Source organism: Artibeus jamaicensis, unplaced genomic scaffold, assembly GCF_021234435.1.
Source record: "Artibeus jamaicensis isolate MK-2021 breed Jamaican fruit bat unplaced genomic scaffold, CSHL_Jam_final contig_467, whole genome shotgun sequence".
In the NCBI taxonomy this organism is placed as follows: Eukaryota; Metazoa; Chordata; class Mammalia; order Chiroptera; family Phyllostomidae; genus Artibeus; species Artibeus jamaicensis.
The window spans coordinates 1,226,676-1,250,152 of NW_026521845.1; the positions used below are offsets into that span (position 1 = coordinate 1,226,676).

A 23,477-nucleotide genomic window follows, 5' to 3' on the forward strand; every position below is an offset into this window, starting at 1 on the left:
AGCAGGCCCCCTCCCCACGACAGAGCACAGCCGCACCACTACTCCTAACGAGGAAAAAGAGGGGAGTCCACACAAAGACTGCAAAAGCTGAGCACCAAAGTAATCTGGACAATTCCTCAGTAGCCCTGGACAAACTCAGTGAGAAAGACAATTGTATTCAAATCCTATTTCAACAAATCTCATTAGAACAAATTCCCCATCCAGACACTGTCCGAACTTCCCTAATGAATGAGCAATTTCTCGATCACCTACTATGTGCCAGTCCAGGCCTGGGCCCCGCAGGGATCCCCATCACACATGTCAAGACAGCCCAGTTTTTTGGTGGTGACGCATGGTGACATGTGGTTACAGTGGCTCTTCCACTCCTTTGCCTAACATAAATGCATCCTAAAGAGGGGAACAAAGTTCTGCCACCCAAAAATATGTCTTTGGGGATTATCGATTATTCTAAACTTCTAACCTCATTTTCAGGAAACAAAAGACTCAAGAAGAGCCTTTTACTTGCCTCCCTTGACTTGCCTAAGGAATTCAAATGGAAAACCTGGTTAAAGAATGCTTTAAGGAGCTGTCCCTCAGCATAATACGATCCAAGCATGGCAGACCAAGTAGAACCTGCAACCCTGTTAGACTGTCCAGCAACCCATTGCTTCCGGGTGGCCTGGCAAGAGGTTGTTTACCAAATGTCTGGTCCTTCTCGTCGACCTGTGAGTTGCCTACCGTCCTTCTGAAGTCCAAACCACTAACCCTCCCTCTTCCTTCTTAGCTCAGGATGGCAAATGAGCCTCAACTGCCCAGTTTGTTCTCAGGTCCCGTATTCGCATGGAACCCCCATATATGCATATATAATAAGTTTTATTATTTTCTCCTGTTAACCTATTTCATGGTAATTTCTTTATTACACCAGCCAGAACTTAGAAGGGTAGAGGCAAAATTATTTTCCTCCCCTACACTACTCGCCCTTCAAGGCCCACTAAATCACTGCCTCCTCCACAGGCCTTTGACCTTTCACCCACCTCAGCCCCTAGCAGAATTTCCCTCCTTTGAGAACTCCAGTACCTGCATTTGAAGGGACATGCCATGTGTACTTGTACCATCATTACTGTGTACTGGGCTATTGCCCGTCCTGGACCACACACTCCCGGAGGGTCCCGCGGGTGTGCTCAGTGAGTTGCTCACTTCCTTGTATCCCATCATGCCTCACGCTGCAGTTCTCGGGTGTGAGCATCGTGTGGGAGCTTACTGAACCCAGGGGGGGTCTCCAGCTCCACCCCAGACTGACCTAATCAGAACGTGCACTGAGCACATTGCCAAGTGATTCTGCTATACGTTAAAGTTGGAGAAGCACTGTGACATACAATGATGCTCCGTAGGTATTTGCTATATAACAAGCCCACTTCTGCACAAAACCATCCCCCTCACCCGTCCCCCGCCGAGGGCTGCAGGGGAGCTGAGCAATAAACCCATCTTGGGCGGCAGGAGGGCCTCCACCTGGCTCTGCGTGTAGCTTGCCAGCCACAGACTCTGTGTGTTTAGGCAGCAAGCCCCTCGTTGGCTCACTCGTGCAACACTGGCTGAACGCTCGCCTGCCATGCCAGGCACTCTGCACACTCCACGTGAGCAGTCGCCTCTCAATGCACTGAGCCAGGCCTGCAGGTTTGGGAAGTTTAAATAGAAAGAGGATGGTGGGTGACTGCGGGTGTTAAGAGGCTACTAGGGTCCCTGTCCACTTTAAAACTTTCTGGGGGATTGAGAGGGACAAACCACAACTAGCCCCCACTGCCAGGACTCCGCCAGCTGCCGCACCACAGGCCTCGTTCCCAGGCAGAAACGCCGTGCACAGGGTCACTGAGACATCAGCACACACCCCAGTGACCGGGAAGGCTTGGAAACACACAATGCTGGGGCCCACCCCCGAACCTTCAGTCTCAGCACACAGCGACATACAAAGGAGAAAAATTATAGAAACGCGAAACAAAGACACATTTATTCTTTTAGCTTCCCCAATGAGGTATATCCTATCCAACCTCATTGTTCCCTTTGTTGTTTCAGAGACATTTGGAGAAAGGACTAAAGAAGTGAGGCTTCCATTTAACAAAGCCCTTTGAGAAAACCTAATCCAAAAAGTCAGCAGGTCTCGAAAAAAGGGCCGGGCCCTGGCCAGGTAGCCAGAGTGTCATCCCAATAAGCAAGACTGCAGTTCAGTCTCCCCGCAGGGCACAAACAGGAAGCAGCCAACGAATGCACGAATAGGTGGACCGACAATCCACGCCTCTCTCCTTCACTCTCTCTCCTCCCCCTTCTTCTCTCTCTAAAGAAATCAACTTTAAAAATTTAAAAAGAAAAAGAGGGCCTGGTTTCCTACCTGTGTCATAGCCTTGTATGTTACAGAAAGAGCTATGTTGTTAAAGGAAAAATACTCCAAGACTCAGCCCACGGCAGAGAAAATCAATGTGTGCAGTAGTGGAAAGCAGCAAAACTAGGCCGAACCGTGTGTCTCAGATAGAAGTCAGTGGGTGCACCCTGGTCCAAGAACAGCTCACTTGCTTTCTGCCTACAGCTGCGCTGAGATCGTGGGGGGTACTTTCCCCTTCCCAGACTTTCCTCGTCTCACCCACTCACCCTCTCCTACATCATTATGAAATCAAGACGGCCCGTAGAAAGAGGTGGGAGAGTCCACAGAGTTCCACCTCCATTCCCAAATCCTCTCCTTCCTCCCACCGCCCCACTGCCCCCCACCATGACTTTCTAAACCCAACCTCAGCAGGCTACGTAATGAGAACACCAACAGCATCGGCTCTGGGCATTTCTTAGAACCAGATTTGCAACCCCCTCTTGGAAATCATTCACCCTTTTTCTGTGGCACCCCCATTCTAATGGCCCGTGAAGCATTCTCTGGGGAGACCAGAATGGGCTCAGTTAGGTCGGAGACCCAAACCTCAAGCCTAACCAGCTTCCAGAACAATCCTTAAGCCTACATTCTATGTCTAGGTCAATCTTGGGTGTGCTAAACTTGGTTCGCACCGGGAGTATCTATCAAGTTCACAGTGTCTGGGGGAACCTGGAAGTTATTTTCTGCAGAACTGGGTGTGAAATCTTATACTCAGCATCCAAAGTCCTTCGTTAAGATCCTTCCCAGGCCAAGCACACCTGACATGCTTCCTGGGTCACAGCCTACCCTGTGTCCGCCCAGCCACCAGGTCCGCCCGAGTCTGCGTCTGGCCCAACTCCTCTGGTCCCTCGTTGTAACTGCTTCTCTGGCTTCTGACCCCTCCTCATGTCTGGTCTCATGTCATTACTTCTCCTTTCTAGTTTCAGTGCTTGGGGCCCTCTTCACGGACATGGGACAGACTTGACCCTGGCGGCACAGCCTGGCACCTTCAATCTCATCCCATTTCCTGTCTCGGGTCCCAGAGAGCGTGACGTCAAAGGGCTCAGTGAGGACTTATACTCAGAGGCATGGTAAGGTCAGACACTGTGTCTGCCTCGCTTTCTTTCCTATTCTGCCACTTTGCCTAACGTATAACAGGTGTTCGACAAATACATTCTGATGAACGAATAATTACAGGCATATCGCACCTTAGGCAGGCAGATGATGAGTTAATGTAACTTTTATTGTTCAAGTACTTTGTGTTTCCAAACAATCAATGAAGTTATATTCACAACCCAAAGGAGTCATGCTCATAACATGTTTTGAAATCCACAAAATGATAGCACTGTAGAATAGTCCCGTGTCACCGACTGGAGACGACAGAGGAAGGGACCGCACCGTTCGTCTGGGGTATAGAAGAGAGATCTGAGAAAGGAGCAGCGAGAAGGGGGGCGTTATGAGAAAAAGAAGAAATGTTCGGTAAGCACGGTCACACTCACCGTTGTCATAATCATCCTCCTCAATGGCTTTTTCTTGGAGTTTCTGTAGCTTTAATCTTAAGGAGTTAACCTATGTTGTTTGGGAGGAGAAAAAAATGAAAATCAAATTACAATCGCACTGAAACTTATTTTAGCAAAGCTAAGAGCATCCAGAAACTATTTCGAAACTGCACTTCTTTATTCGCCTTTAAAAAAAGAACCACAAATGTACATTTTTTTCCAACGCCAGATGAATCTGTTTCCCACACCAAAATAAAAGTTATATAAAGAAAGTGTAATTTGAGCATAAAATCCACAGAGTTAAAATGTTATTTTAAACAAATACATCATGCCGTACCCTTATCTACATGAAAAATGCATAAGAGAAAAGACTACAAATTTCATGACCTGACAAACACTCTCAGTTCTAAACCATCAGGTTAAAATTATGAAGGTAAATACACCATAATTGGAATAGAAGCCAGGACAAGAAGGACGAACGTCAGCTCAGCAGCCTGGGCCTCAGGCTGGGTGGGACCCAGCGCGGGGACCCCGCCAAGCCCCTGTAGGATGTCCTGAGCCTCACAGGCTTTCCCTGTCTCACTTAACCTACAATACACACAACCACCCCTTCATTTGTCAGAGAACTACTGAAGTTCATTGGTAATCAAGTCAAGCCTCGGTTCTCAAACACTTTAGTTCTCCAACAATTCAGTTCTCAACCAAGTTCTTCACAGGAAAAAAGTCTCAGTTGTCTGACAAAACTTCGGGTCTCGGTTCTCTACCGGACAACCTTCCTGGTGACACCTGTACAGTCAGTCACGTGTCCCTCGGGCAATCGACAAAGGAGATTCAGTTTCCAAACAAGTCACTTCTCAAACCATTTTCCAGAACGAATGAAGTTCGAGATCCGCGGTTCCACTGCATTTTTCTTCTCAATAGGAAGCTCAGGGATTTTTTTTGGAGATGGATTGTTGGCCTACCAATGAATGGATTTGGGCCCGTTCCCTGAAAAATGCCTTCCTCCCGTCCTTGGCTTGGCATACACCTACCTTTCCTTCAACCCCTAGCTCAGGTGCAACCCCTGCAGCCTGTGCCCAGTGTCCTTCCTTTACACTGCCACCGTCACCTGCACTGCTCCTACACAGGTGATCCCTTTAACACATATTTACTGACTGCCTCCTAGGTGTCAAGGACTATTGGGGATGCTGAGATACAGCAGGAAATTCTTCCTGTGTAGGAAGACAAAAAAATGAAGGCGATGCACAAGTTTTATAGAGACGTAATAAGTTATTTGTGCTATAAAAGAAGAAAAAGTAGACCCAAGTGAGGGGCTCAGGAATGCTGGTAGATGGGGGGGCTGCGATTTTAAATAGGGTCTCATGGAGAAGACGACATTGGAGCAGAGATTGAAAAGAGGTGACGGAGTGAACCCTGAGTCTCTGTGGGAGAAAAATGCTCCCATAGACAGCAAAGCCAGTGCCACGGCTCTGGGCAGAGCATCGCTGGCACTGCAAATTAAGAACCAGAAGGTCCTTGGGTCTCGAGAAGAGTGATTCAAGGGGAGATTGTGGGAGATGAGGTCAGAGAGGTGGTGAGAAATGCATCGCGGAGAGACATGAAGAGCATTTAAACTTCTGATTTTACTCCGAGGGTCATGGGGGGCTGTCAAAGTGTCTTGAGCAGAAAATTTGACATGTTTGAACAACTCCCTCCTGACTGCTGTGGGCAGGGGCTGAAGGAGGGAGGCAGGAGGCAGGGAAACGACCCCGGAAGGACATGATGGTGGCGTGGACCACAGTGGAAGCAGGGAAGACAGTGGCGAGGAGGGATCTCACCAGATCCCTTCTCAGGGACGCAGAAAATACCTGTGTGAAGATGACACCAACGGGACTTGCTAGCTGATCACATGTGGGAGTGAGGAAAGTCAGGATGATGTCGGGTTTTTGGTCTGAGCCCCTAGAGAATGGAGTTGCAAGAAATTATCTTGGTACTTATCACACCCTGTTAGAGCTACTGTTTCATCTGGATTTGTGTGTTTTGTTTCATTTTGTCTGTGCACCCCACTCACCCTGGAGCATCTGGAAGGCAGAACTGTTTTGAGTACATGTGGAAATGGCGGTGCCCACAGCACTTTGGTTCTCCACTGCTCTGGGCCCATGGGGGGATTACACTCCCTTCCCCTCCTCGGTCTGGTTAATGAGTGTGTGGGGAAGGGATAGAGGTCACTTCTGCACTGAAGCATTTCATTGCTCTGGCAGGGTCCCTTAGTGTTCTCCACCTTGAGAGTGACTTAGGCACCGTATGATCAGAGAGCGCAGCCTGGGGTCCTGAGTGACTCAGTGGAGCAGAGTCCCCAACCACATCTGTGCAACAGGAAGCATAAGCAAGAAACATGATTTCGTGGTGCAGAGCCCCCGATACTGTGTCGCTATTACCAGCACATTCTAACTAACACAACCTCCAAAGCAGGCACACGGTATCGCATGGCTGTCAGCGAACACCTTCTGAATGAATGCAAGGAGGAATGAACACATTAACCCCTTCATCTTTGAAGCGCTCCGTGTGACAAGTGCACATTTCCCCAGGGACTTGTCCTATATATTAGTGACCGAGGACAGGTTGCATTACCATCACCACAGCCAAATGATGGCCTCTGTAAACACCTGTAGAGCTGGAGCAGAAGAACCCCAGGAAGGGAAGGCAAAGAAAATTTCATTTACAGCCAGTGCCCACCTCACCAGCTCCCTCCCATCCAACTATCCGTGTAGGGCCCTGAGTTGATACCTTGGCATATGTGTGAATATCCATCTCTGTTGGAAGCAAAGCCACTGATGGGCAAGACTCACCCAGTGACACAGCCCTTGAAAGGCAGGTGGTTTCTCTCCTTTTCCCCTAACTACCACGCCCTGAGGCAGGGCTAACTTGTAGGGTTGCCACGCCCTGAGGCGGGGCTAACTTGTAGGGCTGCCACGCCCCGAGGCGGGGCTAAATTGTGGGCTGCCCCACCCTGGGGCGGGGCTAACTGGTAGGGTTCTCCCCATTTCCCTCCGCGGCACACCCAGGTAGCATTTCCTCTTATCAAAATCTTCTCAGCCCCACCCCAGCCCTGGTAATGTCTCTGGGTGGCTATTTTCCGACAGCATAAACTGCACATTCGTGGAAGTCATGTTCTAAAAAAGCACCAGGAACGCTCAATTAGCAATCACTGAACCATAGCTCCCGGAGAAAATACAGGGTTAGGCTCCTAAGAGCCTCGGGTCACATTTTTGTCAACCGATCGGATAAAATACAGAACCGTGTTTCATGTGCATTTCAGTTTAAAGGTGTTTTATTGACTACGTATAGTTGATTCATCACACAGAGCTCGTGGCCAACAGCGCTCCAACTCACCCCCAGACGAAGCTTCTCTGACGCGTTTTCTCTGCGTCGCAGGCGCTTTGCACTTAGGAGCAGAGAGCACTGCAGCTCTGCGCGTGGGGGCCATTTTCAACAGTGAAATGACCAAAACACACGCACGAAATAGAAAAAGTGGTACTAGACAGGCCACAAAAAGGACACTCGTTCACGGGATGAGAACTGAAACAAGCAGGCAGAAGGTCACCCTGTGCCACCTCCCCCGGGAACACGCAGAGGGAGCGACTCACGCTTTTAGCCATTCTGCGCATGTCCACACAGGGCCGGAGCGGCTTCTGAGCACTGACTGTGAAGTTACCAATAAATTTTACCAAGCATAGAAACCGCAAATACTGAGGATCGCTATTTTAAAAGAAGCTAAAAGTCAAATCCCTGAGATCTGCATTTTCAGTTTAGGAGAAGGGAAAGGGGATTAAGTAATATTCTAATATTCTAAGGAACTAGAGTATAATATCTAAAGGGCCCCAAAACACTAGAATCCCAATTTTTCAAAGGATCTTTTTGATGATCCTTGGCCAAGCCCTCTCCCCAGTCATGCCGGCCTCCCTGGACTGCCCTCCTCATGGACAACTCCAGCCACCAGCCAGGGGCCTCTCCCTCCCTCCTTAGTTCTGTGCCTGGGACAGAGTGCTTTCCATCACTGAGTAAGCGTCATTCCTCCTTCACACAACAGGCACCAAATCATGGAAAACAGCATCGTGTCTTCCCTCGTCCCGGCATCAGGGGACCACAAACAAAGATACTTGAACTACAGATGAGTATGTCCCAATGCCATCATTTGACTTTCAGCTGGCGTCCGAGAGTGGGTTGGCGCGTGGGGAGAGACACTTCGTGGGACCTCACCCTGTGGGACGGGATGCTACCTCCAGGGAAACAGTGTCAGCATCTAATTCAACTTCAGGACACCCAGCTGGCGCTGGAGACGCCTCCACAGGTTACAAGTGGTGACCGGAACCACCTTAATGCCTTTGTCTTTGTGTGTCTGCCTCTTAGCTTCTGTGCTTACCCTTTAGATAATCAATCTAAAAATATCTGTCCGTTAGAATCTGCGGCCCATCGTATCAAGATTAACCTCACTAAAACAAAAATGAATCACGCACCTGTTGAGGGCCAAGAAACATGCTAGTCAACTCACATCCGAAAACGTCTAAAAAACGTGACCTGTAGTTACAGAGCTCATGGTCCAGTGTGGAATTCGGACCCACAAACAAATTATTGTTGGCCGTGGGGAGTGCCGTAATGGGGTGCGTCCAACGTGCTTTGGAAACAACACGGAAGGAGGGATTCGTGTGGTCGAGAGGTGGGAGGAGACGCCTCACAAGGAAGTGGCTTTGGAGCCACAGTAGAAGGTGCTTAGTGGGTGGGCAAGTGCAGGAAGGAAATCCTGCAGGAGGAAAACTGTGAGCAGAGGCCTGAGGCCCAGCTGTCCCTGGCGTCTTCAGGAGCAGGAAGCCGCACCAGATGGCCGAGCGGCAGGGGGACGCACGGGGCAGCGGCAGCAGCAGCAGCGGGCTGGGTGGGGAAGGTCTCCATTACTGAGAAAAGGCACTTGAATACCACCCCTCAGGACAATGAGCTGCCAAAGGTTTTAAACCAAGAAATTAACACTATCCCACCACTGCTTGGGAAAATGACCCTGCTAGCCGTGCAGAGGATGAACTGGAGGGAGGCAAACATGCCAAGACTCTCTTGCAAGATCCAGGTGCAAGATAACAAGGATCTGAACCAGGGCTGAGGTGTGGCCATGGCTGTGGCTGCCGGAGGTGGGTTAGCTGTAGGACTAAGAGGGCTTAGAGACTGACATCACACAGGAGGGTTGACAATGCATGCAGTTCCTCAAGGAGCTGAATGGATGAATTCTATTACTTCAAAGCCACAAATAGCTATTGAGGGGGGCCCTTTAGAACAGTTTGACGGGGAAGACAATGGCATCTGTGTTGGATGTGTCTGACTCAAGGATCCCACGCGTTACCTGGAAACAGGGACCTGCATGTCTGGCCTGGCTTTGCTACATCCCTGGGTTCCAGATCGGACCACTGGGCTGAGGCCCTAAGGGCCAGAACATCAGGACACTGGTAAAGAATTGAAAGTAAATGAGATGCAATTGCTGGGAATGAACGTGACCCTCGCATTTTCAGGTACTTCTACCAAATGCCTGAGGAGTGGGTGCCCTACTCCCCCTGCTCATGTGTACCCATATATGCGTGCACACACATGCACAGACGTTTACATGTACAGACACGCTCTCCGGAAGGAAAGCACAGTCTTTCGCTAGGATGAGCCACACAGCCCAGGGGGTCAGCCACAGAGCACCTCTGCCTGGGTTTCTCCGGGAACTCTGGGGGCAGAACCGTCCTGCCCCCCTGCTCACAGTGGGCCACAGCTCTCGGACAGCTGGATGGACGGCACCAGCGCCATCCCGGTGCTTGGACTTACAAGTACACAGTCTACCCTAATTTCCAAAGCACTGACATTCTCATCCGAGCCACAGAACAATCCTGTGCAGTGGCATCATCCATAAATGAGGACGCTGAGAGGTTTAATGACCGGAAACGGACTCTGGCAGGCAGTTCCCACAGCAGAAGGACCACGCCCGACACAGGCATCGGGGCTGTACATCCCGTGACCCTCACACCAGCCGGCTCCACCCCCTGCTCCCGGCCTGTTTTCCTTTCTGAAGCAGAGCTGGGTTGCACTAACCATGCACCACCTTGGCCAGGAACGGCAGGGGAGCCCGCAGCCCAAATCTGAACACCGACATGACAGAGGAGATGAAATGAGAACAGATTTGCGTTCAAATGGAGAGGACACAGAAGCGCCACAAGGAGGGGCTGCAGCCCTGGGGGGAAGTCAGTCCACCCCAGAACCACTCACTTCCTGCCCCCTGCCTAATCTGCGCTTGTGACCCTGGTGCGGCCCAGGGGCTGGGCAGACACTGACCTCCAGCTGCCTGCGGTTGCTGAGCTGACACTCCAGCAGCAGGGGCTCGCATTTCCGGAGCAGCAGGTCCCAGTGCAGAGCATCGCCCTCGAAGGCCGAGGGGCCCTGGGAGCAGCGGGAGGCAGCGCCTATGTCCAGCACAGAGGGGGGCTCACACGCCAGCCCGGGGCTGCCCCCTGCAGTCTGGGCAGAGTCTGCAGAGCCCTGAGGAGCCTTGAGACTGAAGGCGGAAGAGAAAAGACTGGGGTCCTCATGCAGCCTGTCCAAGCCGGCAGCCTTGGCTTCCGCGTCCTCGGCCTCTCTGAATGGTGGGCAGCCTTCGGCTTCTCCACGTTCCCCGGCAGCGCAGAGTGAGAGCTGGATGAAGCTGAAGCTGGAGGTGAAGGCCTCCTGGGAGCTGGCAGGGGCTGAGGGGGCCTTGGGGCCACTTCCGGGGCTGCAGCTGCTGCCACTCACCTCCTCTGGGGCTGGACAGACTTTGGTCTGAGTGTTCCTTGCTCCTTCACCGCAGGTGGCATCATGACAAGGGCCAGAAGCCTCAGCACTGTCCATGGGTGGGAGCTCCCCCTGACACCCAGGGCCGCACAACCTGGTCAGCCTATTGGGCAGTTTGAACTGAATCCCACAGAGCCCCGAGGTCCGTCTCGCCGGGGCCGGAGCGAGGCCTCGGCGGCCCGGGCAGGTTCCAGCTGAGGCTGCTGGGCTCCTGGGAAGAAGGCTCCCAACCAAGGGGCCTCGCCACTGGCCTCCAGGTTCAAGGCCACACTGTCGTCCAGCCCTGGACTCAGAGTGGTGGGACTCTTCACCACATGCCCCTCCCTGGGCCCGGAAGGAGGTGCCCACGGCGGGGGAGAGGAACCTGATCTGGGGCGCAGCTTCGCTTCTCATGTAGCCGGGTTTCCGTGCCAGCCGCCTCCTCCGAAACGACGCCGCAGGTGGCCAGCAGTCCTGGCTGCCTGGGAAGACACAAAGCAGCACGTTAAACATGCAGTCTCACTGGCTGGGTGGGAGCCGTGTTTGCAGGACATCCCCAGGTTTAGAGGTCATCTCTGGGTGCATCTGAGATGCCGGCTCAGGGTCGGGGGCCACCCGGTACGAGAATTCTGATGATCCTGGGAAGCGTTTGCTTGTCTGCGTAGAAACAGTACAGCGCCCCAGTGCCCGTCCGGCAGAGCAGCTGGCGTGGCCGTGAGCCGTGCCAACACGCCAGCTTGCACACGGGAGCCGCAACCTCGGCAGCTCCTCTCACCCTGCAGCCTCTCGCCCGTTGGCTTTGCAGGCACGTCAGCACTTCCATCCCGGACTCAGCCCAGAGAGCAATGGCCTGGAACTGAACGCCAGCGTCTCCTCGAGATGTGGCCCGGTCACTTATTCTAGCTGCTCAGCGAGCAGTCTGTGAGTTTTCGTTATCAGAGCTATCCGTGCCCCTGCACACCGGGGGGCCGTGGCCAGCTGGCCGTGACGTAAGTTACACGATGAGTTCATCTCACAGAGTGGATGACAGGGGGCTCTGTTTGATGTGTCCCCAAACCAAGGGCCGTGCTCCCCTCCCGGCTCTGCAACGGAAATGGGGACAAGAAAAATGCTGACGTCCCACAGAAGCAGGAAGCAGGAAGTAGGAAGCAGGAAGTCTGGCACCTCACTGCCCAGTTCAAAACCTGGCTGTGCCACTGCTGGCTGTGTGACCTTCCACTAGTTACTTAATCTCTCTGTGCCTCAGTTCGCTTACCAGTAAAATGGAGACGGCAACAGTACCTCTCTCCCAGGGTGGTCGTGAGCATTAAGTGGGGTGAGTTACTGTATGTCAACAGTTGAGAACAGTGCCTGGTACGCGTAATAAGTGTGATAAAAGTGCTCGTTATTGTTTTTACATTGCATAGCACCTTGTTACTTAACAAGAGTTTTCATCCACACTGACTTCTTCTATTCCCCACTGAAATTATGTAAATTAACCAAACCAGGAAAATAACTCCCCTTTTATAGTTAAGGAAAATGAGGCTCAGAGAAATGGGCATTCTGGAAAAGCCTGCCCGGGGCCGAGCGCCCAATTCCCCGAGTGCACTGGTCCACGGGGTGCCCTCCCCACGGGCCCCGCTGCACCTGGCATCGGAGGAGAAGGGAGGTGGGAAAGGAAGACCTGACGGTGTTGACCGAGGCTGCAGGCACGCTGCGGCTGGGGCGAGCAGGGGCCGGAAGCCTTGCCCCAGGCCCCACACCTTGCTCTGCCTCCCAGAGCACAGCTGGTCCCAGGACCTTGTGGCGATAAACACAGCGCTAGGTGTTTAGGGTCAGGCTGGGTCACAATCACGGCACATGCCCATCTCTGGGGAATGGGGACCATTGACAAGCCCCAGGGAAATGAGCCCCAGGGCCATGGACCGTCTGCTCCCTGAACTGGAGCACCCAGGGACAAGAGAGTCCCGGACGTGTTCGCCTGGTGGCCTGTTCTTGCCAACTGCAGGGCCCCAGGAAAGGCTCACGTCGCGGTGCACGCAGAGTTCTGGAAGCTCGCTGCGAAGGTGGGGGATGAAGCAAGCGCTAAGAGTGGGCAGGAGAGGAGTCAGGATAAAACGAGGGAGGGAGGCATTAACATCACAGCCCCAGAAGCTCCGTACCATTTTCATTTGATAAATAATGAAATTACAGTTCAGGTTTTCATTTTCCCCAGAACTCCCGGTCACAGATTGCCAAAACATGCTTTGCTCATTACTGAATAATAAGCCAGCACAATGCCTCGCACTGCAGTTGCCTGATGAATGGTGAATGGACACATGGATGCTTGGATGGATGAGTGGACGGGACGGGGGGGGGGGAGGAAAGGAGGGAGGGAGAACTGAGGCCTGTCTGATCCTGAATCACATGCTCTTTCTATATACTTTGCCTCCAAGTATATAACTTCGGATGATAACTTGAAGTGACAGGAAATCAGAAAAAAAGTTTTATTTTTCTTTCTTCCACAGGAAAAAGGCCACAGAAAGTTGGCCTCAGTAGAAAAGGACACGATGCAAGGGCACGGAAGGAATCATGGACAGGCCAAATTGGACCACCCATCAGGATGGCTACTAGCGAACAAAAGAGAACAAAAAACGGCCCATCCACACAAGGGACTATTATTCAGCCTTAAAGAGGGAGGAAATTCTGACACATCCTACGTGGATGGAACTTGAGGACCGCATGCTAAGTCAATTAAACCAGGCACAAAAGGACACACACTGTGTGATTCCACCCACATGAGGCCCCTGGAGGAGTCAGAGTCACAGAGACCAAAGGCAGAGGGGTGGCTGCCAGGGGCCGGGCGCAGGCAGGGAGGCGGGGGTGGGCAGGCAGATGGGAGTGGACAGCGGGGATTATTGCTTCATGGGAGCGGAGCGTCGGTGTGGGAAGATAAAAAAGTTGTAGGGGTGGATGGTGGAACCATCCTTAATGTCACTAAACTGTCCACTGAGAAATGGTTAAGGGCGGAAATGCTAGGTTATATGTATTTCACCACAAAACCGTCCTCACGTTTTAATAGACCAAATCGGGTCGCCATGCTGTCTGGTCCAGAGGAGACCCCACCGTTTTCCTCGGGGGGTTTACTTCCCAAGGATGTCCCCTGCATGTGGGATCCTGGCCAGAGAGACAATCCGCACCGGGAGGGAGAGCTCAGGAGGGACTGGACGGAAGCCGAGGAGGACTAGCTCCCGCAGGCCCTATAAAACTGGCAAAGAACTTTTAAAGAGCAATGAATCCAAATGGAATTAGAGAGAACATTGACTTCTGGTTCCAATTACCAAAGGAAAGCAATTCAGCAATGTCCTATCTTCAGAAAGTTGTCCTGTAAACTCTTTATTGTCTTTTGGCTTAAAAAGGCTTAGAACTGTTTTTTTAATGCAAGTACCAGTCCCTGAAATAACCCTTCCAAAGGGGAGAGAGCAATGCTTGCGGAAAACGCCCGAGGTCACTTGGGCCTGAGTGGCTTTTCTGGAGCCAGTGGCTGGAGGGGTCTGAGGACGCCCACGCCGGCTCCAGCCGCTGCAGGAACCGCGCTCCTGTCCGGGTTCTGGGGAGACGCCCCCTGGCCCCAGAGTTAAAGCACAGAAAGAGGCAGGGGCAGCGGAGGGCCTCACTCCTGCGCCCACCTGAGCACTCAGACGTCCTGTCCCCGGTGGTGGCCCAAGACGCAGCAACTGACCCCGATGATGGATCCTAACCCTCAGAAGAGGGCAGGGGGGCTGAGAGAGCCAGATCTGGAGGGGGCTTCTGGAACGAGCAAGGAGGACTGGATGGAACCCACACAGGACAGGCAGCCACTGCGAAACCTCTTCTAGGAACAGCCCCAGTTTCCCATAACCAAACTCCCTTTTCCACTTTAAAAATCTTTTTTATTTTTTGAAGAAACTCACGATGTCCTCCCTACCTGCAACCCCACCTGGTGGACGTGTTTAAAACCCAAGGCCTTCCCCAGCACCCTGCAGTCAGAAAGGGCTAGGGCGCAGTCAGACCCTGGGGAGGAAGACTCTTTTCCAACACAGAACTGCTCGGGGGGCAGGCAGTTGATGGGGGCCGGGCCAGGGGAGGCCCGCCCGAGTGCCGGCGGGCTTTGCGAGTTGGTCCAGGGAAACCAGGTGGACCCCGTGTTCTTTGTAATCCGGAAGGGAGCTTCATTCTGCCCATCTGGCCCCAAAAGCCTGAGGAGGAAGAGCGCCTGACACAGCCTCCCCCTCCCTCACAGCCTCCCCCTCCCCCACAACCCTGAACGCTGGCCTCTCCACCATAGATTCTGGGGAAGGGGCACAGCTTTATTGGTCCCTGGTTATGAAGGATCCCCAACTGCACCTCCATCTCGCCCGGTGAGTTCTGAGATCAAAGAACAGTGAGAGACAGAAGCTTAGAGTAGACCCAGATGTCAAAGGGAGACAAGATAGTTACACGTCAGGAGAATTTCTGACAGGTGGCCAAAGGGAAACTGAGGCAGGTTAATTAGACAAATGCGGCCAAACAATTGGAACCATTTACAGCCAGCTAGTAAATTGCAATATCTTATCTTCTCCAACCAAGGACACTTGAGAGCAAACGGTTTACACCTCTCCTTCCCGACTAGAGAGTAAATAATTTAAATCACCGTGGTCTGGGAGATGACAACAGACACCCAGCTGATGCCATCTGTGCCAGGCACACCCAAGGACAGGTGAAGTCAGGGGAATAAATAGCAAAAGGCCCAAACAGAACCAAACTCAAGGCAGAGGTAAAACTGACCAGGAAATGACCCCGGTACCCCTACATTCTCATTTGCTGCACCAACATATTAAAGGACATGCCTGGGAAGCTGACGGATGTTCTGCTGAGACCCACCCCGAGGATGCGCACCTTGAGAAAACAGATAAGAACCCTCAACAAAGGACCCAGACTGCTCTCCTGGGAGTGCGCCCACGCCCTTCCTCTGGGGTGTGTGTTTTGCTCCCTCCTCACCTCTAAGGGACTTCACGAGACTTGCAACCAGGGGAGCAGCAGGCAGTGGCAGCGGGTCCCTGGCTGACCCCCTGAATCTGTCTCCAAGGCCCCCTTTTCTAGACCTCCAGTGAGTTAACAGCAGCCCTGCCGAGGCTCACGTCTTTCACTGTGGTTCTTCTCTCTCGCTGAGTCCACGCAGCCCCGGGTGGCTCACTCCTCTCCTATAACACTCCTAGGAGCCAAAACAGCACCACATAGACTCTCTCTTGTTGCTTCATCTCCCCTACGCCCTTCCTTGTTTCTCTGTCCTCAGCTTCAGTAAACGTACTCTCAAAATCGCCTGGACTCGTGTTGTGAAATCATTCCTGCATGAAGTCAAAAACCCACATGCTACAAGCCGGCCTGAGGCAGACCCACTCAGGGCAAGGTCCCTTTCCGGTGACAAAGCGGCCGCTGTTTACAGTGTGGACAAGGTGCCTGGAACATCTGCCTACTTAACTTACAGGAAAAATGGGGGAACCAGTGTTAACCAGCCAGATCAAGGAGAATCCTGTCTTCCCTGCCCCGAATGCTCACCCACCCCAATCCTTCCCACCCTTCGGCCCCCAGTTCCCGTCCCATCGGCCACCCTGTCCTGACCACCCAGTTCACGGGGCTTCACCGGGTGTGCACATCACCCCCACCCCCTACTTACTGACACCCAGCCTGGTCCATTCTTCTCTCTGGTGTCTATAGTTGCTCCCGACTTGTGCTGTCTGTAAGCTCCCTCGGGGCCTTGTAATGCCCCCGTAGTTTCCAGTGTACAGAGAAGGCATTCCCATACACATTGGCCAAATGATACTCGTTTTTAAATAAGAAATCTAAACCGTGCACTCGACGAAAACGTGCTACCCATGGATCTACTTGGAAGATCTTAAAACGAGACCCCAGTTCACAGTCTACACAAAACGCTCACTGGACATGCCTGCCCTGTACCCCAGTGATGCCGGGACCTCCAGAGGACAGCAGGTCCGCGCCCCAAAGGGAAAACACGGGGACCACTGCGGAGCAGAAGGTTCACAGCAGGTCAAGTCCAGAAGGACTTCCACAATATGGCAGTTTCAATGTAGTACAGCGGATGAATAAATGAATCTATTCTTCTCACGGAAGGAATGTTAATCCTACCTGTCACGGTCAGGGCAGCAGACTTTTGGTAAACGTTCAGGTTAAACACAGCTTCCGAATCATAAAGAAGCCACACATCTCAGTGGCTTGACTCATTTTCAAAGAATCAATTAATAAACACTCCGCAGACACCCCCCACCCGTCCTCCCTTTCCCGTAGCTCCGGAGAGCACTTGAGGGTTCGGAAGTGCCTTCGGGCTTTCTAACAGCCGCAAGTGAGCAAGGCCAGCGCTAATGCAGAAAAATCAACCTTTACCGTGTTTCCATTCTAATTGTGCAATCCATTTTGATAAAACAATTCCTCCCTGAACACTCGCAGCTGCGTGGGCTGCAGACATGAACCAGCAAGACGCCAAACCTGCCCCAAGTTGCTTATGTAGCAGGCGATGTAAGTCGTGCATATAAAAACTGTCACAGGATGAGAAGTGCCACTTCAATCACCCGGGAAGGAGAGAAATCAATTTGAAATTAAACTAATGGGGTGAGCTAGCCGGCTCAGTTGGTGAACCTGACAACTCTCTGCCCTTCAGCAAAGGCGGAGACTCCGTGAGCTACTGAGTACTCTCCAGTTTGTATGCCAACGCGAAAATCACCTCATGGATGGAGGGGGGATATGATGCCGGTTTGGGGCCATTCCATGGGACAATGGGACGACTCTAAGAAGCAACTTCGGCTCCAGACCGCCCCATCAGGCCCAGACTTCCTTTGGTCTGCACTGCATTCTGAGACCCCTCCTGCACAGCCCCCCCTGCAGGGGCCCCCCACCCCCTTATCCTCACAGGCATTCCCCTCGGTCAGCCTCTTCCACGTCTCACTGTGTCTTGGTGTCCGCCTCTCAGAAGACCCAAGCCCTGTCCTAGACAAGGCTCCGAGAGCTAGCACAGGTGGCCCTGCCCTCCTGCGGTTGACCGTCTGTCTATCTTTCAGGGGGGCAGAGAGAGCAATCCACACAGAGATGCTGATGGGATACCAGGAAGGGCTGTGGTGACGCTTCCCAAGGTTCTTCAAACCTGAGCGTCGGCCCCAGTGTTTCAGCAGCCTCCCTGCCCGGCTGGGCAGTGCCCCGCATGAAAGGCGGTGGCACTGGAGCTGCACCTGGCCTGGGTGTGGAGCACAGACAACGGAGGTGTGTCGGCCTGAGGAAGTTCAGGATGGCTGCGGCCCAGCGGGGTGAGGCAGCTGCAGAGGAGGCGGCAGAAGGCAGGCTGTGAAGAGGCCCAGGTGGCTCACAGGTCGGGGACAGGTGCCAGGGACAGTACCTGGGAGGGCCCTGCACTGAGGGAGCTTGGAGCACACGTGTGCAAGCAGAAAGCCCAGAAGAGTCGGGGACACCACCTAAGGAGGAGTTCTAAAGGAAGAGGAGAGACTGGGACAAAGGTGACCAGAAATGACGCAAGGACACCATGTGTGATTCCAGGAGGTGCAGCTCGAGAGACACCAGTCACGCCACAAGCAGCCCACCCCAGCCCCCCTCTCTGAAGTGTGTAGATGCTTGTTACTCATCATCCTCAGCTTCAGCTCTTCAGCTGAGGTGGTGAGACCGGACCACTGGGCTCCCCAATTTGGCTGCACGATAGAGCCACCAAGGTATCTTAAAATCCCCAAGTCCAGGCCACACCCCAGATGGGTGGAATTGCAATGTCAGGGCATTGGACTTGGGCCTGAGTGACTCCTGAAGCTCCCCAGGTGACGCCAGTCGGCAGCCAGGGCTGGGGAGCTCTGCTTTAGGGGACAGTCCTGCTGACCCTCCTAGCAGGCTTGAAATTCAAAGCATCGTAAACTTGATGTTCACAACACTGCAGAGGTTGCTTCTTTGCAGAATCTCTCTCCCCTAACATTTTTTACTTCTTGAAATGTGGCTTTAACTTCTAACCACTCCATGTGGACAAAGAGTGGTCCATAGTTAAAATTCATCCCCCTGCGTGTGTTCTGAATCTTCTCCCCCACCCGGGTTTCCACTTTCAGTCAGCCAGGGGAGTACTGGGCCCCAAAATGCGCCCTCCCAGGAGGAAGGGCCAGGAGGCCAGCGACACTGTGCTCTGTCTCACTTCCCTAATCTGCAGCAAGGAGGACCCGGCCCACTGGGGCTCAACATTCAGCCGACTGCGGCATTTAAGGGTCAAAACCCACACAGGCAGCATGCATCATGGGGTCCTACATTGGGGTCCTACATTGGGGTCCTGGAACAAAGAAAGGGTATTGGTGGGAAAACGGGAAATCCGAGTAAGCTCTATAGCTCAGTCCAGTGTACCAATGCTGATTTTTGAGTTTCAATAACTGCACCGTGGGTATGGGCGCTGTTGGCAGTGGCAGGGACTGACTGAAGGGAAGGGACACTGTATTGTCTTTGTTAACCTCGAAAACATGCACACAGGATGGAGGGACCCACACTTTGCAGCAGGAAAGGGCAGGACTCGGAAACAGACTGTCTGAGTGAGCATTTCTCGCCGCCACTTTGCATGAACCTGGGGGGGCGGGGGGCGGCTCTGCTGGGTGCACAGGAAGTCCTGTCTGTGAAATGGGACCCTGCCACATGGAGCTGCAGCAGGTCAGGCAGTGTGACGAATGTCAGCACTCGATCCCACGCCTGGCACAGGGTAACCATGCAAAACCAGTGTTGTTTTCAATTAGGAATAAAGACAAGATTATCATCCTAAAGCAAAAGCACCGGACATGGCCCCAAGTTCAAGGCAAAGGTGAACCAGAGCAGCCTCAGCACAGACTCTAAACCTTTTTCTGTACGCGGAGGCTCCCAGGGGACCAACAGGGATCTACATACACACACATGCACATCCATACACATACAGGCACACATGTATACACACATGCACACACATAGTTGCACACACCACATACACACACTCAGAGCACCCACCACCTGTTACGTGACACTCAACCTGTGCTCTCTTGTTGATCAATCCCTGACCACCTCTCTGATCCAGTTCCCTGTTCACTTTTCTTTCCTTTTTATGCCTGGAGCTCCTCCCTCCTCCAACTGAAGAAAGCAGCTGGGGAGCCTGGCAGCAAGAGATTCATAAACCACAGGAACGAGTTTGCTCCGAAATCCCCGAACAACCTCACTCCGCGGTGCTGTTAATTCCTCAAAGTGACTGTCTTTTTTGTTCCCTGTAAAGAGCCACTCAAAAATCCGATCACCACATGAACACCCCCCAGGAGTGCTCCCAGCTCCAGATGGGTGTCTCTAATGAATTTTTAACTGCTGCCCTAATAAAATATGGATGGACCAGAAGGAGCCCTCTCTGTAGCTGTTATTTCTAAACTACTACTAAACAACTTAAGTTGCTGCTCTCGTTTTCAAAGTACAGAGCCGCCGGCTCTCACATCCCCCCAACAAAAGACGGCTTTGCTCCTGCAAGTCCATCTGCAAGTTCACTGTTACCTTTTTAATGCTGTATTTTATGCATGGGCTTATTTCCCCGGCTTTCTAAATGCCCGGCTTTGCATGACAAATTCGAGACGTGTTTATTAAAAAATGATCCCAAATTGTCAGCACTTCACACATAAGCAGTACCCTCAAGCCTGCAGCGTCTTTCAAGGAAGTCCCAAGTTTGCACTAAATTTTTATAATACCCAGAATTTAAGCTCACATCAAAAGTGTGTGCCACTTGAAATGGCTGACCTGAAAAATGATACAATTACAGCATTGCAAATGCCCTGCCCGGTGGTCCTACTAGCAAACAGGAGGAAATTCAGTATTTTTTTCCACATCTCAGTGTTGGAACCTGGTGCACTGGGATGAGGGAGGAAGAAAGAGCCTGCACTATAGGATCCATAGGTGATAAAGGTCTGCCCTACGCTGCTGTGTGCTGGAGGTGACCTGTAACTCAAATGTAAGGACACAGTTTCTAATCAAATATGATCGTCTTCCGTCTACACTTGAGGGTTCTTCTTCCAAGAAGTCTTTCTAGTCTCACTTCCCGATGAGATGCCATGTGTAGCTTCTAAGTTTTAAGAGGCCACGACTCAACTGCATTCAGGGAGCGCAAGCCTTCCTAACTGGTTCACACACTCTTCACACTGGGAGTTGATGGTAAGGAGGCAGGGGGCTGGACTGAAGTGAACCTTGGCACTACCTCCAAATAAGGGGCTGTTTAAACACTAACACTGGGTGAAGATTACAGGGGGGAGGACCTAGGAGGTGTTAGCTGCTTTCGGGCGCCCCCACAACAGTGCAGACGAGTGATGAAGAACCCACGACCCTGCTTGCCCACCTAGTGCCTCTCCACCACGAAATCTCCTGAACAAAGCAGTGCCTCCCAGTCTGGGATGTGTGATGCCTGCAGGCCCAAAGCGGCTTTGGTTGTAGCAGCTCGTTTCCGTGCGGTGGAGAGCAACTGATCTCCTTTTGAAAGCTTCAGCTCCCCAAGTGGCATATTTTATGAAGTTTGAATTGTTAAAACGACACGCTGCTGTCTCCCCCAGTCACTGCTCAGAGGAGCGTCGCGGAAACTCTCACACCAGAGCCATCTGCCAGAGCAGGCCATGTTGAGGACACTCTTGGATGTCACTGCCAGGCACAGGCCAGCCTGAGCTGGGTCACCCAGGGGGAAGTCAGCGGTACAGTCCCCCGCCCCACTCACCAGGCAGGGAAGGGAGCGGCAGCGAGGGACAGCGTCCCCCAGTGGCAGCACCGGCCAGCAAGCTGCGGCACTGTCTGTCTCCATGAGCTCAAGTCGCTCCCGTGCACGGGTCTCCACAATTGACCACCCATCAGAAAAGGAGCCAATGCTCAGCGTCCCAAGGCAACAAGACCTGAAGGAGGCAGAACAGTGTCCTGGAGAGAGTTCTGAGTGTCAACCTGCCCCACTTTTGAGGTCAAAGTGGGCCTTCTCTGAGCCTCAGTATCCTCACCTGGGGCCTGTCAGTCACCCGCCTCTTCCTGCTGGGTGGTCCCCTAGCGAGCCTGTGCTCGGAGCCCCTTGTCCACACCACCTCCCCCCCGGCATATCCACCAAGCTCAGTGCTGCTGACAATCTCAGAGCAAACGTCTCTGCAATGCAGCGCCCCAGCCAGCCAAGCAGACTGAAGAGTCCCCATGGCTGCCTCCCCGCCTCTCCTGGGCCAAGGAGCGTGTACACATCCAACGTTCTTCCTCTCCCGTCCTGTCCCAGCTCCCCGCTGACCAGCCTTCTCTGTTAGCCGCCTGTACCAGGTAAGAACAATACAAGGCAGTGCACGTCAGTTTCTTCCTCATCATCTCACTCCTGTCCTGCCTTCTGAGACGACACCAAGTCACCCTGGACTGTAGGGTGCTCAGAGACAAGCCCCGAGTTTCCAGTGCAGGTGGCTAAGTTCATCTGTCACACACGAGATGTACCAGTTCACTACTCAGAGACAGGGTCTGGTTGAAAATAGAAGAGCCGGGTCTGGACTCTGTCCGACCCGTCTCGGCGATCCTGGGCCGGCTGCTGAGTCAGTCCTGACTCTGTTCGCTCAGGTGTACAATGGACATAACCCCACACCTTGAAGGACTGTTCTCAGGACGTAATAAAATCACTGACATGTATCTTCAAAGGCCCATCAGAGCTTGTGGCAAGTGGTGACATACAGTCTCAAGGGACTTCTGTTTCTTCCCCAAGTTCTTCCGGGCACTGGAAGTCATCACCGTGGTCTGGTAACATCTTGGGATTTTCCTAGACAGTCTTTAAAAAAAGAGAGACACTGTTCATCGTCCCCCTCTTTCTCTCTGTGTGTGCGGGGCATCTGCTAACCAATGACAGTAACGTTATTCAATGATCGGCTTCAGAGGCAGTTTTGTTTGGGGTTTTTCTTCTTATCTTCTCAAGAGGATAGACGACAATAGAGAGAAATTAAAAGGGAAGGCATAAAGGCAAAGACGTCCACGGAAATCTCCCAACTATCAGAGAACCAGACAAGCTGTATGCAATTCCTGACAAATATAAGACACTTATGAAAATTTCAGTAATTCTGTATTTTCCCCCAGAGCTGGCAGAAGTCCTCTCCATGAGCCTGCCCGGACCAGGCCCCACTTTCCTTGGGGTGCTACTTTCTTTAGATGAGTAGTTAAGGAGAAAGGTAACATTTCACATACTTTATAAACAAAAAAATCAGCCCTGGCTGGTGTGGCTCAGTGGATTGAGTGCCAACCTTCAAACCAAAGGGTTGCAGGTTTGATTCCCAGTCAGGGCACATGCCTGGGATTGCCGGCCAGGTTCTGGGTAGGGGCACGTGAGAGGTAACCACACACTGATGTTTCTCTCTCTTTCTCCCTCCCTTGCCCTCTCTAAAAATAAATAAATAAAATATTTTAAAAGTATTTTTAAAAACTCAAAATCAGGGTCCCCCCTACTTCTTGATTTACCTTTCTGTCTTCGGGCCTTATTTTTTATCCTCCGGCAGTGGTAGGAGGCCTAATTCTTTTTTTAATAAGGTTTCCATTAGCTAAAATGAACTAGATAAGTCTGTTCTCCTCTGGAACGGGCTTTAAAATTTTGAGTCAGCTCTTGCTGATGGAATAGGGCTTCCTTCTGCACACAGCCCATTTTGAAATAAATGAGGCAGCCCTGGGTAATAAAATGGCTTTAGTTCATGTATTACACTGAAGAAGTGTGGGAACGAGGCTGAGAAATGGCCATGGGGGCCATGGAGGAACCTGGGAGGACGGGAGGTATGTCGCCACGCTTCCTGGTTGGAGCA

General features: G+C 52.3%; 1 protein-coding gene across 1 annotated transcript in view; it reads right to left on the reverse strand.

Annotated features, from left to right (window-relative positions):
• The window catches only part of DISC1 (DISC1 scaffold protein), a 242,247-nt gene that overhangs the window by 208,961 nt on the left and 9,809 nt on the right, over positions 1–23,477 (reverse strand). Inside the window, exons 2-3 of the mRNA XM_053667294.1 lie at positions 10,204–11,159; positions 3,868–3,937 (exon numbers count right to left, since the gene is read on the reverse strand). Coding sequence (XP_053523269.1) covers positions 3,868–3,937; positions 10,204–11,091 — 958 coding nt within the window. The 5' untranslated portion in view covers positions 11,092–11,159. The remainder of the gene's footprint in view (positions 1–3,867; positions 3,938–10,203; positions 11,160–23,477) is intronic.